This window comes from Chelonia mydas, chromosome 7, assembly GCF_015237465.2.
Source record: "Chelonia mydas isolate rCheMyd1 chromosome 7, rCheMyd1.pri.v2, whole genome shotgun sequence".
Taxonomy (NCBI): Eukaryota; Metazoa; Chordata; order Testudines; family Cheloniidae; genus Chelonia; species Chelonia mydas.
Window position 1 is genome coordinate 8,858,416 of NC_057853.1, and position 19,187 is coordinate 8,877,602.

Sequence of the window (19,187 nt, forward strand, 5' to 3'; positions counted from 1 at the left end):
TGCTAGCAAGTGAAACTTAAAGGAAAACATTAGATTCCTTCTAAGAACAATAAACTATACTGGAGGTAGACATATACTTACATGACTTCTTAAGCAGACCATATCAGTACATATGTGTTAGACTTTCAGCTTCCTACTTTTGGATGTCCGCTCATTTACAAAGTCATTCAAAGTGCTTTGAGAGATACTGAAGAGCTAAGTATTCAATGGGGGCATGTCAGTTAACAAACATGTATTTCTGTTCTTAGTGATATTTATCCATGCGTCTCTGAGGCTTCGGAGCATAAAGAACAAACTGGAGAATAAAATGGAAGGAATAGGTTTGAAGAAGACCCCTATGGGCATAGTGCTTGATGCCCTTGAACAGCAGGAAGAGAACATCAACAAACTGGCTGATTATATTGCTAAAGTGAAGGAATAAGATGCACATAATATGGCATTCTTATCTGTTGCAGGAATTTAGTTGCTATTTACTTTTGTCAAAGCTTGCTTTCAATTTGTCTGAGATGCACGTACTGTATAGATTGAAAATGGCAAGATACAGGTATACAAAGCTATGCAGGGCTCCTCTGAGGCTAGGGAGGAGAGATTCATCTTTCTAGAGTATGGTAAAATGTCTTGGTATTGCATACATATGCACTAACTGGTTTTTAAAGCACTTGTTTTCTGGCGGGGGAAACAAACATGAATTGCAGTCTCTGAACCTGTTCTTGGTAGCCAGTGTCACGTCTAAGTATTTATAATGCACTTCATTGGAGGGATGATATAGGGGTGAGGCCGTTTAGTGCACTACCAGTTGGCTAAAAATGTCACCAGACAAAAATCTGGCAGTCAGGACTGGCTGAAAGCTCTGCCAATACAAATTTTTTTTTCATTTCCTTCCTTCTCCTCCCCCCCCCCCCCCCCAAAAAAAAAAAAAAACCTCTAGGGGGTGTCCTCCTGTCAGCTTACCTTTTCAAGCGGGTTATAGTCAAGCCATCTTATTATCTGAAGTAGCAAATGGAAAGAATAAATTGACCAGAGCACACAAGTCACCTTGCATGCTCCTAGTCTGTTCACAAAATGTAATATTTCTTATAGCAGGAGATCCAAGTCTAAATGGGCAACATATGTAAACTATATAGCCCCCTTGTGCAGCTCTGCCTACAATGCACCGATGCAAATTTGACTGAATTCAGTAGGAGAGGCTCATGTGTCTCTGAAGGTTATTATGAGCCTTAAATGTCTCTGACATCTTTGGCTCTCTTGAGGTCCATGAAAGCTTTTTTGCAATTGCCTTCAATAGAGCCACAATTTCACACTTACAAGGTGTGGGTTTTTGCAACTGGTTTCTTTTAATACTTTAAAAAAAACCCTGTGGACTGTAAGAATAGCTAGAACACTATCTTATTTGGAGTTCTGGTTTGGTTTGGTTTTGTGTGTGTGTTTTTTTTTTTTTGTTTTTTTTTTTTTGTTTTGTTTTAAAACTGTCACTTGAGATTTTAGGACTTACCTCATTGTCCAAATTGTGCTCTGACTCTTCCTGTTTAAAGAAGACACTGGCTAAAACATACATCTTGCTAATTTATTCCACTTGTGGCTCTATTCAAGGGAAATAAGACCAGATTTCAGACTTGTAAATAAAAACAAATTACGTGTTCTTAAAACCATTTCCAAATTAATGTAAGCAATTATTTTCAAGAGCTATTGTTACAAATAGCTTCAGTAAACTTCAGCTTGACTGCAGTCTGTGCTACCTAAACCATATGCATGGAAAAACGTATGCAGATTAACATAGTGTGTAACCATCAGTCTTGCATCTCTCCTCCCTTTTTTTTATGAAGTATTTATCTGTAACTGACTTGATTTATATGGCAGGTACAGCAGATATCCCAAAAACCTCTTCAAAGTTCATGTGTATAGACGCATGTGTGTGCATGTGCGCACACACCTGGGGTCTCTTCCAAATGAATTGTTTTGGAGTCTAAACACCTCATTCCATGCAAATGTTCCAGAGTGATCAGTATTTATTAGAAGCTTCTTTACGTGTATATTCCAGGGTAAGAAGCAATGACCTGCTCCTTTATTATAGTACATTGTCTTAGCTTTTGATGATTAGTTCTTGCTACACTTACAGAAGAGATACTAGCCTATGACTTCATGAATATATGGTTACATTGTAGAATTTTAAAAATTAGTTGTGAAGAATAAAGTTTAACCATTGTTAAAACAGAGTGCATTTATTTCGTTTTTTTTTAACTAATCATAATGCAGAAAAGTGAGCTTTAATCAAGATCACACTACTCTACAATAATATGATTCAGTTTAAGTGAAACTTTTTTGGTTTTTGAACTATGGTCACTACTTTACATATAACAAAAGCACAACACAATGCACTGTGGGTCGTCTTTCCTTTTTAAAAAGGGAATGGATTTGGAACATGCCATAGTGAGTCATTGCAGTAGAGCACTAAGGATATTTTGTATCCTTTTAGGTGAGTGGGTTTCTGGGTGGAGGAGAGTAGGGAGGGCTGCCTCTTTGGACTACTTTGAGAAATGGTATGCTTACCAAGCTGGGTGGTGTACAGTTGGTTTTTGTTTTTTGTTAAACCAAATTTTCCAGTGTTTGGATGTCCAACTTTTTTTTTTAAAGCCTTTAGCATACCAAATAGCACAAAAACTCCAAAGTGCTTATACAGAGCACAGCTACCTTATATGAATAATTTTCAGTTTCCACCCCCACTTAACTAAATTTCTACTTTAGATATGGCTTGAAGGGAGAAGACTTCTGCCTTCACCTCCCAACTTAAAAACACCTCTCCAAAACCTCAAACTAAGTGGGAGTAAATCAGTACACTATATGCAGCGGGGGGGAGCCTGATTTGTATGTGTACACATGCAGCTTCTGCAATAGAAAGAGGTAAACTGCTATATGTCTTCAAAGGAAATTGAAGCAAATGGGGACACCTTCCTGTACAAGATAAGTTTGTACCTTTACAATAACAATAATCCCAGTTAGTATCTGCTACTGGGTTTTGTGGGGGGTAGGGCACACAGCCTAGAGCAACCCCTTATCCTTGAAGTTTGATCCTATTTCTGGCCTTAGCAGAATCCATTGGGACCTTGAAGTACAGAAGGCAAGAGTGAGGCATGTATTGTTGGATTTTTTTTTTTTTTTTAAGAAGCAGCTATGCCCCACCAAAATATGCTTGGCAGGAACTATAAGTGGCCATCAGAAAAGAGTGGGAGATGGGTTCAGTTACCTTTTTCCAACCCTATTGAAGATAAGTCTGCAGAGGTATAAGCCGTGGAAAAAGTAGTGCAATCCTATTAGGGTTGAGGTAGGAGACTGCAAGTAGCTGGTGTGTGTGTGTGTATAACTCATTGAAGGAAAAGGATCATGATGTGATCCACATCCCCAAAACCACCCTTCAGACCTGAACCCTGTGAAATAGCATGACACCAGACATGACCACACTAACTCTAGAAACCTACAAGGCACTAACAGATCTGCATACCATGAGGCTCAGTCCAATGTGGATAAACTTCAATGGTAAGGGAGTGTCTGCTCTGAAACAAACCAGTCCTCCAGTGGAGCAGGGCTTGAATGGGGGTAATGCTGTAAGCCTCCAGGTGTTTGCTTTTGCATGCTTTCTGACAGGGAGAGAGATGGGATCTTTTCCTGATGCACATTCCTCTCTTACAGTAGGAAGTGATGGCTGTGAAGAGTAGCCAACTTGTTTTGGCAGCCTGCCTTTGTGCCTTTTCAGAAGGCACCATTTTTGTGTGGCACTTTCCTAGATTCCACCTACCTTTCCTTTGGCCACACCTTCCCCTGAACTCTCTTGCACTCACAAGCAAGGGTTGTGTTGATGCCACTGAGATGCATGTTCCAGTCTCTTCTCCATATAGGTCCCTTCTGCATCTTTAATCTATGGTGCCAATTCCTGCCTGAATGTGGCCTGCATGCCATATTAGCATATGGTCCCACCTGTGATTACACATAAGGTAGTGATGGGCTTTTGCTTGCTTTTCCTTCCCTCAAAGGAAGGGATGGGGTTGCCCCATTTTCTTCCAAACACTTAGCCACCCTTCCACGTTGTGAGAGTGCAGAGCAGCTCCTATCGCTCATTTGCTTCCCCCTCTTTGTTACTACACAGTGTAGACATTAGGAGCACACTGAAAATTTTACATGAACATGATGAGCCTGATTCACTAGAATGATCAGCCATAAAATCACCTTAACCGGCCCTGGGAGCATTCCCTTCATGTAGGGATCGGCTGATGGCATAGGGTTACTGCAGCAGCTCTGTCATCCCTCACACCCTCTCTGGCTGGCAATGGAGGGAAGCGTGCGCCTTCACCAGACGGACCCTTGAAAAGCTGCTCAACTTAGGCTGAGTCCTGAATCAGCTCTGGGAACAGAGCTGAATAAGAGTGGCTCAAAGCCACTTTGGCTCTTCCCACCTCTTCCTGACCATGCTTCTTTTTCTGCTAGTCGTTCAATTGGAAGAGAGAGACAACAACACTGGCACATCCCACTTAGAATATTCTCTTCATGTGACAGCTGTAAATGAGAAATAAAGTAAAACTAGGTTTTCCTCTCAACATTTGTGCAAGCAATGTTGAATCATAGTTTAAAAAATCCCTTTGTACTGTAAATTCATATGGTACCTTTATAAACAATAAATTGAGCTCCCTGCCTGCACGTGCCTCCCTCCCAAGAGCCTGAAAGGGAATCAGACAGCAGGGGGAGGGGACTTGAACAAAGTTGGACAGGTGGGTTTGAAAGGAGAGGGTTGATGGCATGAAGAAGGCAACTGTTCCCTATGTGGAAGCAGCAGGATATGAAGCTGTGAGAAGGAGAAAAGCGGTTTGGGAAGGGAGTATGGATTGTGTAAGAGAAATGCAAGCTGGCAGGCAGAAGATTTTGTAGAGCTTTGGTGATATTGAGCAAGAAGGGAAGGATGAGGAGAAACCAAAGGAGCGGCAGAAAGAAGTCAGATCATTGAATGGCCAAGGACATGCAGACAAGAAGAGGAGGAACCGAGCAGCAGTAGTAGGCAGACCAAGAAGGGAATAAAGAGCAAGACCCAGCCCTGTGTCTTAGCTACGAGAGGCAGAGTAGGCCATTAATGGACTTGGTGAGGCTGGTTTGCGTGGAGTGAAATTTTGAGGGGAGCAAGAGGAGAGTTGGCAGATAGGGAATCAAGCAGAGAGAGTAACCAACAAGAGAGAGAGAATGGATAGGCTGGTACAAACAGACTGAAGTAGGGGGTATACAACAGCATGCCTGGTAGCAAAGGGCAAGCATCCAGAAAAGAGAGATTCCTTAAAGATAGGAGAAACTCAGGGGGATTTCACACGCTTAGTCTCTTTGACCATTTAAAACATTTTTCCCCATCGGAATATTTCAAAATGGTTAAGTTGTGCGAGGATGGGTGAGTGCAGTTACCTCCATCTAGAGCTCTGCACTGGCCTCGCCATGCAAGCGAGACATTCAGTTCCTTCCTCAAACTGGCAGGCAGTTTGAGTCCCAAGCAGAGGGAAGAGGGCAAGGGCTCAACAATACTCAGTAGCAGCAACTGTGGCCAGTTAATCAGGAGTACTGAAGGACATCTGAAACAGTCCGGTTCTATTCTCAGAAGGTGACTGCAATGTGTGGCTTGAAGCATGGGAGTGGTGAAACAGTTCAGGGTTATAGCAAGGACAGAGAGAATCTGCCAGGAGAACAATGATCGCACAGCTCCCAATACAGCTCATGGTTTCATGTTTTAAATGCTAACCAGACAGAATACTTGCCAGAACACATTCTATGGAGTATGAAGTTTGAAACTGTTACGACTTTCTTTTTTTTCCTGTGTACTGTGCCTTTAAGTTTCTAACAACTCTGCCTGTTTGCAGAGATGGCAGCCATTTTGTTCTCAGAACTACTGCAGTTTGTCATGGAAGAAATGCACACTGTGCTCTCTCCTAGACAGGGCATTTTTGCTCTTTTTGTGTGTGTAATGTTTCCTCAGTCTAAAAATGAAAATTCTGGACTGAAAATATAAGTTGTGTAGATAGAAATCACGTGTTCTTAGTTTAAAAAAAAAAGGCAATGGCATACAACAGTGTGAAAAAGGAAAGTCACAATAGGGCACTATGTGTTGCAGGAGAATTTAACAGAAGAAAGTACCATGTAAGCAATAGAGTTCATTGACTGAATCTGTAAAACCTGTTAAGTTATTGCTGTTGCTGGGCAAATACCTCTGGACAAACTGGAGATTAGAATCCAACTGGAAGACAGAGATTATACCAGGGCATCATGGTTACTTAATGGCTGATGGAAATTCTTTTCGCATTGACTTGTTCCATTCCACCCTTTTTCATCATCGTATCAACAGACTGCATATTACAAGCATTGTTCCCACGTGTTCGTATCTACCCCTCGGCTTCTGAAGAAAGCATCCTTTGAAACCATTGTAAGTGAAACTTGAATAGTCTTTATTTCAAGTTGTTTCTTTCAGGAGACTCTGGTGTTTCACTCTAGCTCTTTTGGCACTGGCACCTGTACAAGACCAATAAGAAGACACGTTAATAGCAGGAAAATCTGGCTTTTTCCCTCTTCTCTCCAAAAATAAGTGTGCTGCTTGGAATCAGACATTAACATCAAAGTACTGAAAATGTAACAGGAAATTCTGTGGCTATAATGGTTAAATTCTTGGCACATTGTTCGTTCTTAGAATTCACAGAGCTGATGGTTATTGCTTGATAAATCAATAACACCATTTAGCCCAGATGCAGCACTTTCCCATAGCTCTCAGAGTGCTCTACAAGGTGAGAGGGCATTCTTATCCCCCATATGACAGTTGGGGAAAGACCCTCTGGAAAGGGTTTAAGTGATGTGCCAAGATTACACAGTGAGTCAGTGGCAGAGTTGAGAACAGAGCCTATGTGCCTTGAACCCAAGTCCAGTGGGCTGTCCACTGCAGGTATTTTACCTCTAATCAGTTGTGACCCATTCCAGACAGCGTGACAGGATCTAAGATACAACACTTATACACCAATGTAAAAGGTCAGAAGTCCTGAAGACTGCCTTTCTTTGCAGCTAAATCAGTCTTTAAATAATCCTTGCCACTGTAGTAGTAATAATAATAAAAATACCCCAGCGATGTGAGTTAGAGACATAGTGGCAGCATTAACTTTGAATTTACAGGCGGGGTCATTTTAAGATCTCTCATCTTCTTTAACATTTCAGGCCAAATTCTTGTCTCCATTACACCTATGTGTAACACCATTGACTACCATGAGTTTGTACAAATGTAAATGGGACCAAAATATGGCCTTTCAATTAATACATTGAAAAAAAATTCAGAGAAAGTTATGAAGCTGGTGCCAATTACTTGAGAAATTGGAATGGTACCTTTTGGCAATATACTTTTTAGACTGGACCGTCCACACTCTTGCTCATGGGAGTATTCCTTAATCACAAAAGCAATTCCATTTGGATGATTATTTTCACAGAATTTAATGGGCCTGATCACTTATGTAAGGACTACGGGGGTCAGTTTTAGCTCCTAGAAGAAAAGAACGTTAAACACAGTGGCCATGATTTTGAGTGCCCAACCTGAGACTTCTGAAAGGGGCCTGGTTTTTGGAGGTTGAGGGCTCACCACTTTCTGAAAATCATCCTCCTTAAAGTATTTCAGGTTGGATACACAAAAATGGAAACATCCAAAATCATTAGTCCTTTTCATAATTTTGCTCCATATTTTGTAAAAAATGCATAACAGACCCAGATCCTACTCCTATTGTTGCCAAGAATTTTGCCATTGACTTAAATGGGAACAGGACCGAGTCCAGTCACTACAGTGATATACACAGATCCAGGGCCTATATATTATTTTGTTAAATGCTTGCTCACTGTTAACATTTCACACATACAAAACCAAATTCACCACTGATGTAAAAGGGCATATCTCCATTGATTTCATTCCAGGTATACTTGCTCATGCCAGAGGTAAATTTAAGCCATGGTCTTTCTTGTTTGGTTTTGTCTATTTATTAAAAACTTTATTTTTAATTAAAATATTATTGAAGGCATTATATGTGCCCTGCAGACCAAAACAACACATTAGAGGCCATTTGATTTTCTACTCAGGCAATTTTAAAAATGTGTCCTAGACCAGATAAACCAAAGCAGCTCAGGAGAAGCCACTTCTGCCTGTCTAGCAAATTATTAATTCAAAGTTATGGCATATGCACTAAGTATACCTTCAACATTATTGAATATACAGACATAGATTAAGGGGCATTGGCAGTGTCACCACTTGTATTGTCATCATGATAATTTCAGACAAAGTAAGGAAGAGCTGCTGACAAACAAACAAACAAACTTACTCCTCTCCCCACTAAAACAAGAACACAGTCTCATATGAGATCTTATGGGGCTTTCACCATTCAGAAGAACTTTAGAATATCCACATATTCATAAATGACCTGGAAAAAGGGGTAAACAGTGAGGTGGCAAAATTTGCAGATGATAAAAAAACTACTCAAGATAGCTAAGTCCCAGGCAGACTGTGAAGAGCTACAAAAGGATCTCTCAAAACTGGGTGACTGGGCAAACAAAATGGCAGATGAAATTCAAGGTTGATAAATGCAAAGTAATGCACGTTGGAAAACATAATCCCAACTCTACATATAAAATGATGGGGTCTAAATTAGCTGTGACTACTCAAGAAAGAGATCTGGGAGTCACTGTGGATAGTTTTCTGAAAACGTCTGCTCAGCGTAAAGTGACAGTCAAAAAAGCAAACAGAATGTTGGGAATCATTAGGAAAGGGATAGATAATAAGACAGAAAATATCATATTGCCTCTATATAAATCCATGATACGCCCACATCTTGAATACTGTGTGCAGATGTGGTCGCCCCATCTCAAAAAAGATATATCGACTTGGAAAAGGTTCAGAAAAGGGCAACAAAAATTATTAGGGGTATGGAACGGCTGCCATATTAGGAAAGATTAATCAGACTGGGACTTTTCAGCTTGGAAAAGAGACGACTAAAGGGGGATATGATAGAGGTCTATAAAATCATGGCTGGTGTGGAGAAAGTAAATGAAGTGTTATTTACTCCTTCTCATAACACAAGAACTAGGGGTCAACAAATGAAACTAATATGCAGCAGGTTTAAAAGGAAGTATTTTTTCACACAACGCACAGTCAACCTGTGGAACTCCTTGCCAGAGGATGTTGTGAAGGCCAAGAATATAACAGAACTAGATACATTAAAAAAAGAACTAGATAAATTCATGGAGGATAGGTTCACCAATGGTTATTAGCCAGGATGGGCAGGGATAGTGTCCCTAGCCTCTGTTTGCCAGAAGTTGGGAATGGGCAATGGGATGGATCATTTGATGATTACCTGTTCTGTTCATTCCCTCTGGGGCACCTGGCATTGGCCACTGTCGGAAGATAGGATATTGGGCTAGATGGACCTTTGGTCTCACCCAGTATGGCCGTTCTTATGTTAAGGCTAGGGCACTGAACAGGGGACTAAGTAGACATAGGTTCAGTTCCTGGCCCTGCCACTGGTTTGCTAGGTAATCTTTGGGCAAGTCACTTCATCTCCTTCAGCCTCACTTTCCCAATCTGTGAAATGGGCATAATGATACTCCACTTGTAAGGGGCTTTGAGATCTATGGATGAAAAGTGCTGGATAAGTGTTATTACGGGGCTCAGAACCTCATAGGATTGACCATATATTGTATGATGTTTGGAGGATTAGTAATAAATCATTCGTGCAACTATTTGCACCCTAAAAGAAACAGATTTTTACACACACACACACGAATTTTCTTCTGATTTTTTTGCTTATCTATTGAGTTGAATCCTTTTCTTTTACCTTTATGATTGTGGGCATACAAAGGTTTGAAATCTCCCTTTAGGACTTTGCGTCAGTGGTACCATTTCACTGACTATTATTTAGAGGGGCTTATGATTTGTCTAGTTATAAAATGAAATTAGGCATGAAAAATCTCACTCTAGGGGGAAATAATGGTTTGGGTCTTGCCATCCTTGCTCAAAGAACATGCAGTCCTTATAGAGGAAAAGCTCCCACTGAAAGTTGGGCTTAATATTTACCACATTTGAAGTAAAACTGTTGCTGGTCATTATTGAGATGTAAGGTGTGAATTAAAGTATGACTTCATCTAACAGCTCATAACGGCCCATCAGCCAACTAACAAACCCTTTATCAAAATTCCATAACATAAATGTACTTAATTTTAAAATGATGATGAATCTATCCATAAAGCATAGCAGCCAAATCTTCACCAGGCGTTAATAATTGCACCTGCAAAATTTGTGGTTGTATTAATTTGCCTGTGCAAAATTCTGCATTTGTGCATATAGAAACACGTGACTAATGCTCAAAATCTGTTCACAAAAATGCCAACTTGCATACAATAAACATGTTTATGTGCCTGAAAATGAATATGCCCACAGTTTTTGAAGATGCTTTTGTGGAAGCCTTTAAAATAGAATATTACATTTGATTTGCATTAAATTACAGAGACGGAATTATTTCCCTGTTGCTACCATTCTGTTTCATATACACTTACCGGTTTAAGATAGGCGACATTACTCTGACGAATGTCATTTAAGAGCTTTTCTCTTGGGGTTATCTCAACCAGAGGAGGTGGTCGTTTTTTTGGAACTGGTTTGAGAGTCTTGATCACATCTTTGAGACTTGTTTTTTCAGCTGGTTCTACGTATTCTGGTATAGTGGGCTTGCGCTGAGTTCTCTTGAGTTTGACCATTTTGAAGGAGGCAGGTTCCTCACTGCTCTTTTCTTCTGGGGCTGGCTTTCTTGCATGTTCATTTTTCCTGCTCATGGGCATAGTTTTAGGGACAGGTGGAGGCTTGGGGGCTTGTATTGAGCTATACATCCTTGAATCAGGCATTGGTCCCCCTAGCATTTCCCAAATCCCAGGAGGCAACCCTAGTCCATTTTCTAACATGGCTATTAACTCTCTCTGCTCTTTTAATTGCTGCTGTTTTTGCTCCTCCTGCCTTTTTTGTCTTTGTCTGTCAAGGTTTCTGCTGAGCAGATTGGTAACAACCATCCTGGGGCCTGGAAGTTCAAAGTGATAGCCCATCTTCAGCAGCTTAGGGTTGGCTTTCAGAAGCCTGGCAATTTCCATTTCAGCTTGATGGCCCAACATGTTCCTCTGATTGTGAAAACGCAGTTCAGTTAACGTCTCATTATACTGCAGACATCTCATGATTGCAACAATTCCCTTGCCTGAGATAAAATTTGAATCAATATTTAGAGTAGTGATGCTCCTGTTTTCACGTAACATGTTGGCCACAGCAAAAGCTACGTTGTCATCAGCTCCCACATTGGCTAAACTAAATGTTTTTACATGCTTATTTTTTTTCATGGCGTTCACAAAGTCCACCAGCATTTCCTTTGGGATGTTTTCAATGTTGTTCAGATTGAGTTCCTTCACATCTGGATCGTTTTTCCGGACCTTCTGCAAGTTCTCATCTAAATTGGTTTGGTTTCCTGAAGGTCTTGCACTTAACTTAATAAAGCTAGTATCTATAGCTAACTTCTTTGGAATTTGTAGTTTTGATACTTTCTTTTCATTGTTTTCTTGGTTTTCTGGATTTCCCCCTGATTTTGTACATGGCTTCTTAGTTACCTGATCACTGTTGATGTTTTCATCTCCATATGGCTTCTTCATTCTTGATTCTTCATCATCATCATCATCATCCTCCTCCTCCTCCTCCTCGTTGTCGTCGTCGTCGTCGTCCTCCTCCTCCTCCTCCTCCTCCTCATCTTCTGTCTCTTTATAGCTTCTCTCTTCATTTGTTTCTCCTGATTGTTGTGCTGAACCAGGTTTGGCCTGTTCGACATGTTCGTTTTTGTAATATGTTTCTTTTCTGTCTGCTTCTGTAGTATCTTCTGCCATTTTTTTCTTAGCAATATCGTCCATATCCCCAGCATTTTCTTCAAACTTCTCTGCAATGTTTCTCTAAAGAAGACAAAATGGTAATAGCTGAAATAATTTAAAATGGTTTTGTTACATTAATTATGCGCTGAAATAAAAATATAGCGAACGGCTTTAATGTATCTCTGTTTTTCCTCACATTATATTCTAGAGAATGCTTTTTGAAAAAAGAAAGTGTTCATAGTACTTCTGGCCTAAATGTGAATGAACGATAATTCCTTACTTAAATACTGTTATACAGCAATCTCTCATATAAACTTTCCAAGAATGCCAATAACTTCTTTCACATTCCTGATCAAAAGTCTATTGATGTCGAGAGAAATCTTTCTATTTACATCAATGGTAGATCAGCCCTAATTTTCTCTGATATAAAATGTGTTGTCCATCGCATTTCTAGGAGACCTTTGTTTTTCATGTAGCAAAAAACCGGAGATACATTTCTAGATATTGGCTCTGTGGCTCAGTCTAATTAAGACCAAAGAGGAGAATGTCATAGTAACGGGTAGAACTGTTGGTGTCCAAGCCTTAGGAGTTTGGGCTTCTGTGTAAAGCATTAGTATTAAGGGGGCACCACTGGGGACGTAGGTGAATATTAATTCAATTGCTTTTGTGTTCTGCGATGGGAACGTGGTTTCTGAACACTGCTTGATGGAAGGACTGTGCTTTTAGCATCAGTAATGACATCATATTGGCCGCTGCTCAGTTCCTGCCAGGAAGTGTAGCCACTTTCCCTGAAGGTCTATTTCATGTACAATTTAGTTTTCTTGCCCCTCTCTCATGATGGGTAAGAACTGGATTTTACTACTCAGGACCCATTTCACTTTGTCTGCAGCTTGCTATTAGTAAGCAACTAGACAGAAGGCCTGATCTTAGAGTCCACGTACAGCTTAAAACTCCCATGGACTCTAGTGAGAGTTTATATATAAATAAGGAGTGCACAATCAGGCCCTTTGAAAGTACAAAAGTAAGGGATGCAGATGGTGGTGGTGGTCCTGCCCCACTGAGATCAGGATTGGGACCACAGTGACACTTAACCGCACTTCTCCTTTGTACCAGTGGAGGTTGCTATTTGTCAAGTTCTGAAGTGACAAAGTAGGGGATGCTGAAATATAAATAAATCATATCTGTTTGCTGTATTAATGAAACCCTTGGAGTTTTTGTATGGATTTAACTTGACACGGAGGTGGGAATGAACCACACAACCCCCACCTTTGGAATAGTTCAAATCTGGATCCAAACTGTGCAACTCAGGCCCATCTCTACTTTGTACAATAGAGGTTAAAGAAACCCCAACAACTTTCAACATCCCAAAGTATAAAAGGAAACACATTTATATACAAACCTCTTAAAGGCCAAGAATGATCAAGCGACAGCTTATCTTCTTTGTAAACAGCTAGTGGGACAAACTTTTACTGGAATTCAGGGATATACAGTACTGACGTACTAGAATACAACCATATTATATAAGGTTGGACTGATGGTAAAAAGTCATACTGTGTTTCTCCCTTGAGTCATTTAAAATTCCTACACGTCCTAATCCTGATGTATTTCCACAGGCACATCTCCCCTTGTATTCAGTGAGAGTTTGGCCTGCATAAAGACTCTGGCCCCAATTCAGCAAAGCATTTAAGTACATGCTTAACTTTAAGTCAATGGGACTTAGGAATGTGCTTAAGTGCATTGCTGAATAGGGCTGGACTCTTGAATCAGAGCCCACAAAAAGACATACAACTGGATCCCCAGCTGGTGTAAATCAGCACAGTTCCATTAATATGGCTGATTTACATTTACTGAGTATTTGGCCCATGAAGTTTGGGCTCATAGTCACTAGTGACTTTAACTCAGTCAAAAAGACAGACATTTTCAATGTGACATTAAGTTCTATTAATGATTACTATTATTATTATTATCATCATTTAATTTTAGAGTTTATTAAGCCCTTCTAATTATATTAAGGTTATATGGGAAATCACGCTAGCCAATATTTATATTCTTATATATATTATGGAGAAATAAAAAGCTTGACTTCTATTTTGTGATTTGCTTTTATATGGTCTTTTTTCAATCAGAGGTTTTGATGAAATAAAAATGTCATTTTTTTACATTTGAAAATGTAGTTAACAATTTAGGGCAAAAAGTAAAAATCTTTTACTGGGGTAATCTTTCAAGTCAGATCCTATAGTTATAGAAAATTTTGAAACAAGATTTGACTGAGTTTAAATTCATACACTATACTGTGCTTTAATTTGCAGAAGGAACTGACAGAGAGGAAGACAAAAGCATCAAACCTATTATTATGAAGGCCCTGATCTTTGGCAATATACTGTTGCAATAAGTCTTATAGCAGATGCATAATAAACAGTTGTGATTCTCGCTTATTACCTCAGATGGCAAGAGGTTGACGGGAACTCTCTCGTCCTCTAGCATGCGTCTTGATGCCTTCTGCCAATACAGGTAATCAACAAGAGATCTGTGGTCAAAGTTTCCTGTTGGAGGTTTTTCAGTCTGATCTTTCTGTATCATTCCAACTGGGACTCTTGGGTCTGGAGCCATGACTTCCATTTCACACTGGAGCTCCCTCAGCTCTTCAGGGGATAAGTTTCCTAAGATTTCATCTTCATCAATGTCCTCGATTCTGACTTCCCGCTCAGAATTTTGGCTGAATTCAGACATTTTTTTAAACCTGAAGAAAACAATTTATACAACGCTGTGCTACTAACAGTATTACACACTGTTAAATCCCCGCATTCGTGTTTTTGTCATGACCTGTGGCAGTGCTTGATCTCAATCTGTGAGAGAGACAGTGGGACTGAAGCTTTTTCTAAGTCTATATTAAGCTGCTGCACTTGGCTGGATCAAGAGAATTTATGGAGATGTTGCCATGCTCCGTTTTCAGCAACTTGTCAGCTGTGCAAACCCTTCTGACATTTCAGTACAGCTGGTATGTCTCTGATTGAGTAATAGAGAAGACGATAGTTTTCTAGAGGATTCCCTTCAGAGGATGACTTTTAAATCTCATCATATTGACGAATCTGCTATATATACAGGATGGAATTCACATTTGTGCAGAGAACCAACACACAAGTTTTCTTGGAACTGGAAAAGGTTCAGAGTAGGGCAACAAAGACAATCAAAGGTATGGAAGTGCTCCCGTACGACAAGAAACTAAAAAGATTAGGGGTCTTCAGTTTAGAAAAGAGGCAACGAAGAGGGGCTATGATAGAAGTCTATCAAATCGTGTAGTGTGGAGAAAGTGAATAGAGAAGTGTTATTTATCTTTTCACACAATACAAAAAACAAGTGTCTCAATGAAATTAATAGACAGTGGGTTTAATACAAACTAGAGGAAGTATTTTTTCACAGAACGCACAACTAACCAGTGGAACTCATTGTCGTGGGATATTGTGATGGCCAAAAATATAATTGGGTTCAAAAAAATAACTGGATAATTTCATGGAGGATAGGTTCATCAAGATCAACCCCATGCTTAGGGCAACGCTGAACCTCTGACTACCAGAAGCCAGGAGTGGAAGACGGGGATGGATCACTCCAAAAATGTCCTGTTCTGTACACTTCCCCTGAAGTTCTGGTACAGGCCACTGCTGGAGACAGCAAACTGGACAAGATGGACTGTGGTCTGACCCAGTATGGCAGTTCTTATGCATAATTTATGTCTCGCTGAAGGCTCAGCACAGGGTTTAGGTGTTGCATAGGCCTTGGGCTGGCCCTTTACATAGGAGTGAATTTCACACTGTATTCATAGTCTTTCCTAAGCTTTCAAAAATGACTGAATTCTGAGGGCAGCTTTGCTTCACGTTCAAATGCTGAATATCAGCTTGTAATGGCCCCGGTCACATGAGCAGTCGAAATGGCAACTGTGCTTTGGATAAAATCATGGAAGATTGGGCAAGATAGGTTGAAAAATTAGAACCATAAAATATATCATAATAAGGTGCACTTGTTACCACTACCAGGGTCCTGGGCCATGACAGGGGGTCCTAGGTGCTAATAACAACCTGAATCTAAAGAACCAGTGTGTAGTGAATGTTACCTCTGTAAAGTCCTTATTCATAAGGCCTCTCTATCACATAATAAGCCTCATCCTAGGAGTGGGACATCAGTCCTTGTGTAGGCATGGGTGAAATTCACCAGTAGTGTTTCTCCTGGAGTTTACCATATCATTTTCACACCCATTGTCTAATCTTAGGATACTGTGGTTATTGTTTACAACTAAGGATGTCGAGCAAGCTTAAAACAAACTAGTGGGCCCATTCACCACATATACTGAACACCATCATGAAGCTTTAGTCTTTATTTAGATTTCCCCTACACTATGTGCGTTGAAGAAAGCTAAAGAGACTTTTGTCTTTCTGGGTTTGTATCCCAGTAGACATGTGTTCTCAATTTTTTTTCCCCCTAGAAAGAGTATCTTGTGTATACAGTTCCTGCGTAGTAAATATAGAGCATTACTTGTGATTATAGGTATTTTACAATGCACTGAGATTACAGATCCAAAAATAAGACCCTATTTAACATCCTACTGTGCTCGTGTAAGGAACTAGCTTGGTCTGTAGTACACGATATATTGGTAGAAGTTAACCCTTCTCACAAGAGGTTCACAGCTAAGAAGCAGTGCACTAATCTGCTGCGTATCTGTGAATATAATTCGTTTTATGAGACCTAATAAGTACTATATTTGCATCCGTCTAAGCAATAGTGCACCAAAGGGAAACAAAAACATTCCACTGAAGTACCTTGTTACCAAATATCCATGAATGACTGGGACACCCTTGTTTATTATTACCATTTACTGTCCCCTTCCATTTCACTATCAAACCATCTTAGATCAGAATCTCTGCCAGCCTTTTGGACTGTAGTGTGCTCACACAAGATACATCAGGTCAGAATCTGGGCTCTGCCTCTGGAACCTGGTTAGGAATTATTTTCCACTAACTGTCTATCTTGAAAAGTTTTATTTTTTCCATCATATGATTAGGGTGGGCCACCAGCAGCCTGCAATAAATGGGTGAAACCTCCTTGGGAATCTCTGGGATACATTTGGCAGTGACGTACACAGTAGCGTAAAACAGACAATGGGAGTAAGTTGTGTGACTTAGACTCCTGTGGTATTTAGTGAGTGTAGAAAATGAGTGGCACTTAGTCATTTATGAGGTAAAGAGGAGGACAGGGCAGCCCCAACAGGTTCCGTTGACTCCAGAGTTGAAGCTCCAGGGCACAGCACTACTTTAAGGCTACGGCTATATTAGGAGGCTTTTAGCGACACGGCTGTGTTGTTAAAAACCACGCAGTGTAGCTGCTGTTTGTAGGCAGGAGAGAGCTCTCCTGCCGACAAACAACTTCCACCCCCTCCATGAGCGGCAGTGGCTTTGTCGGCAGGAAAGCACTCCCGCTGTTCACACCTGGCGGTTTTCGTCGGTAAAACTTTTTTGGGGGTGGGGAGGGGTTTGCTGACAAAGTGCCAGTGTAGACATACCCTAACTGTCCCATGGTTTTATTCCAGGGCTTCTCTCACTTCACAATGTTCCTGGTTCTCCTGGAAACTCAACAACAATCCAAGTCCTAAAGCCGGACTCAGTGCTCTCACATTCGACTTCAGTCCTGGGCCCGGTTGGCAGAGGGTTTGCAGGCCAGGCTGCCAAGTGCCATGTGCTGGGCAAGTTTTGACACTCATTGCATTTGCCTCTCCTCGCACACATTCCTGCAGCCCTTTGGGATTCTCCAGCCTGTGGCCTGTGTTAGGGGAGTGCCCCAGTTGTTGAATAAAACCGGCCCCAGGACCAACATCTTTATTAATGACTTGGATGATGGGATGAACTGCACCCTCAGCAAGTTCGCAGATGACACTAAGCTGGGGGGAGAGGTAGATACGCTGGAGGGTAGGGATAGGGTCCAGAGTGACCTAGACAAATTGGAGGATTGGGCCAAAAGAAATCTGATGAGGTTCAACAAAGATAAATGCAGAGTCCTTCCTTAGGAAGGAAGAATCCCATGCACTGCTATAGGCTGGGGACCGACTGGCTAAGCAGCAGTTCTGCAGAAAAGGATTACAGTGGACGAGAAGCTGGATAGGAGTCAACAGTGTGCCCTTGTTGCCAAGAAGGCCAACGGCATATTGGGCTGCATTAGTAGGAGCATTGCCAGCAGATCGAGGGACATGATTATTCCCCTCTATTCGGCACTGGGGAGGCCACATCTGGAATATTGCGTCCAGTTTTGGCCCCCCCACTACAGAAGAGATGTGAACAAACTGGAGAGAGTCCAGTGGAGAGCAACGGAAATGATTAGGGGGCTAGGGCACATGACTTACAAGGAGGGGCTGAGGGAACTGGGGCTATTTAGTCTGCAGAAGAGAAGATTAGATCACTGTTGTACAAGCCATTGTACCAACAAATGACAAAAAGACGCTCCCAGCAACAGACTGGGATTTAGCTAGTGCACAACAGGTAAACAGACATAAAGGAGAAAAGAGGGTAGAAGGACAAGATACCAGTGGACACACAATGCGCAGCTGCATTAGTTAACAGATGTTATAATTCCCATCTACCTTTAAAACATCTGATTTCAAATGTCCTTGCACAGTAACTTCTTTAATACCAAGATCACTACTTAATTCAGAATACACTGAGTTGGGATACTCCTTTGACACCTACCACCCTGTTTGGAATTGAAGGAGGAGAAGACAGTGTAAACCCCCTTTCCTTCCTGGGTTACTCGGGAGCAGCTAACTCTCCCCTGTGTGCCCGGGCACCTGATGATGTTGACTGTAAAGGAGATGCTGAGTATCCCGTTGGTGCTGTTGGATAGGTGGGGAATCCTCTATCCACCCCTCTGCTGCAGTCCCTTTACTCCTAAAGGAAATTAAAATTGGCAGTGCCTTCACCTGGCTGGGCCCTGCACACACTCGATGGTGTGCCTGGGGAGCCTCCAGGAATACACCTGGGGTGATCTGTGCAATGGGTCTAACTCAAAAATACCAATGATAAACAATATACACTTAGACTGGAGTTAACACACCTTTACTTAACAACGTCGAGAAACATGGTATAACAGACTGAGATTGAATGTCACTACTAATTTAAATCAGCAAGGGGCTGTTCAATAAATCAATTCACAAATACAGTTTAGAGTAGTAAACAAAATTTATCTAACTTGCATTTACACTGCCACCATTTACCCCACCCCTG

At 41.0% G+C, this 19,187-nt stretch overlaps 2 protein-coding genes across 2 annotated transcripts in view; one reads left to right on the forward strand and one right to left on the reverse strand.

Annotated features, from left to right (window-relative positions):
- ARL6IP5 (ADP ribosylation factor like GTPase 6 interacting protein 5) overlaps nt 1–2,209 on the forward strand; it is a 16,776-nt gene extending 14,567 nt beyond the window's left edge. Inside the window, exon 3 of the mRNA XM_007061485.4 lies at nt 249–2,209. Coding sequence (XP_007061547.2) covers nt 249–421 — 173 coding nt within the window. The 3' untranslated portion in view covers nt 422–2,209. The remainder of the gene's footprint in view (nt 1–248) is intronic.
- On the reverse strand, nt 1,390–14,775 carry LMOD3 (leiomodin 3). The gene is made up of 3 exons (XM_037904070.2): nt 14,365–14,775; nt 10,588–12,006; nt 1,390–6,528 (listed from the first exon to the last, which is right to left on the reverse strand). The coding sequence occupies exons 1-3, from the start codon at nt 14,653–14,655 to the stop codon at nt 6,502–6,504; spliced, it is 1,737 nt and encodes a 578-aa protein (XP_037759998.2). The 5' UTR covers nt 14,656–14,775; the 3' UTR covers nt 1,390–6,501.
- Nucleotides 14,776–19,187: the final 4,412 nt, after the last annotated feature.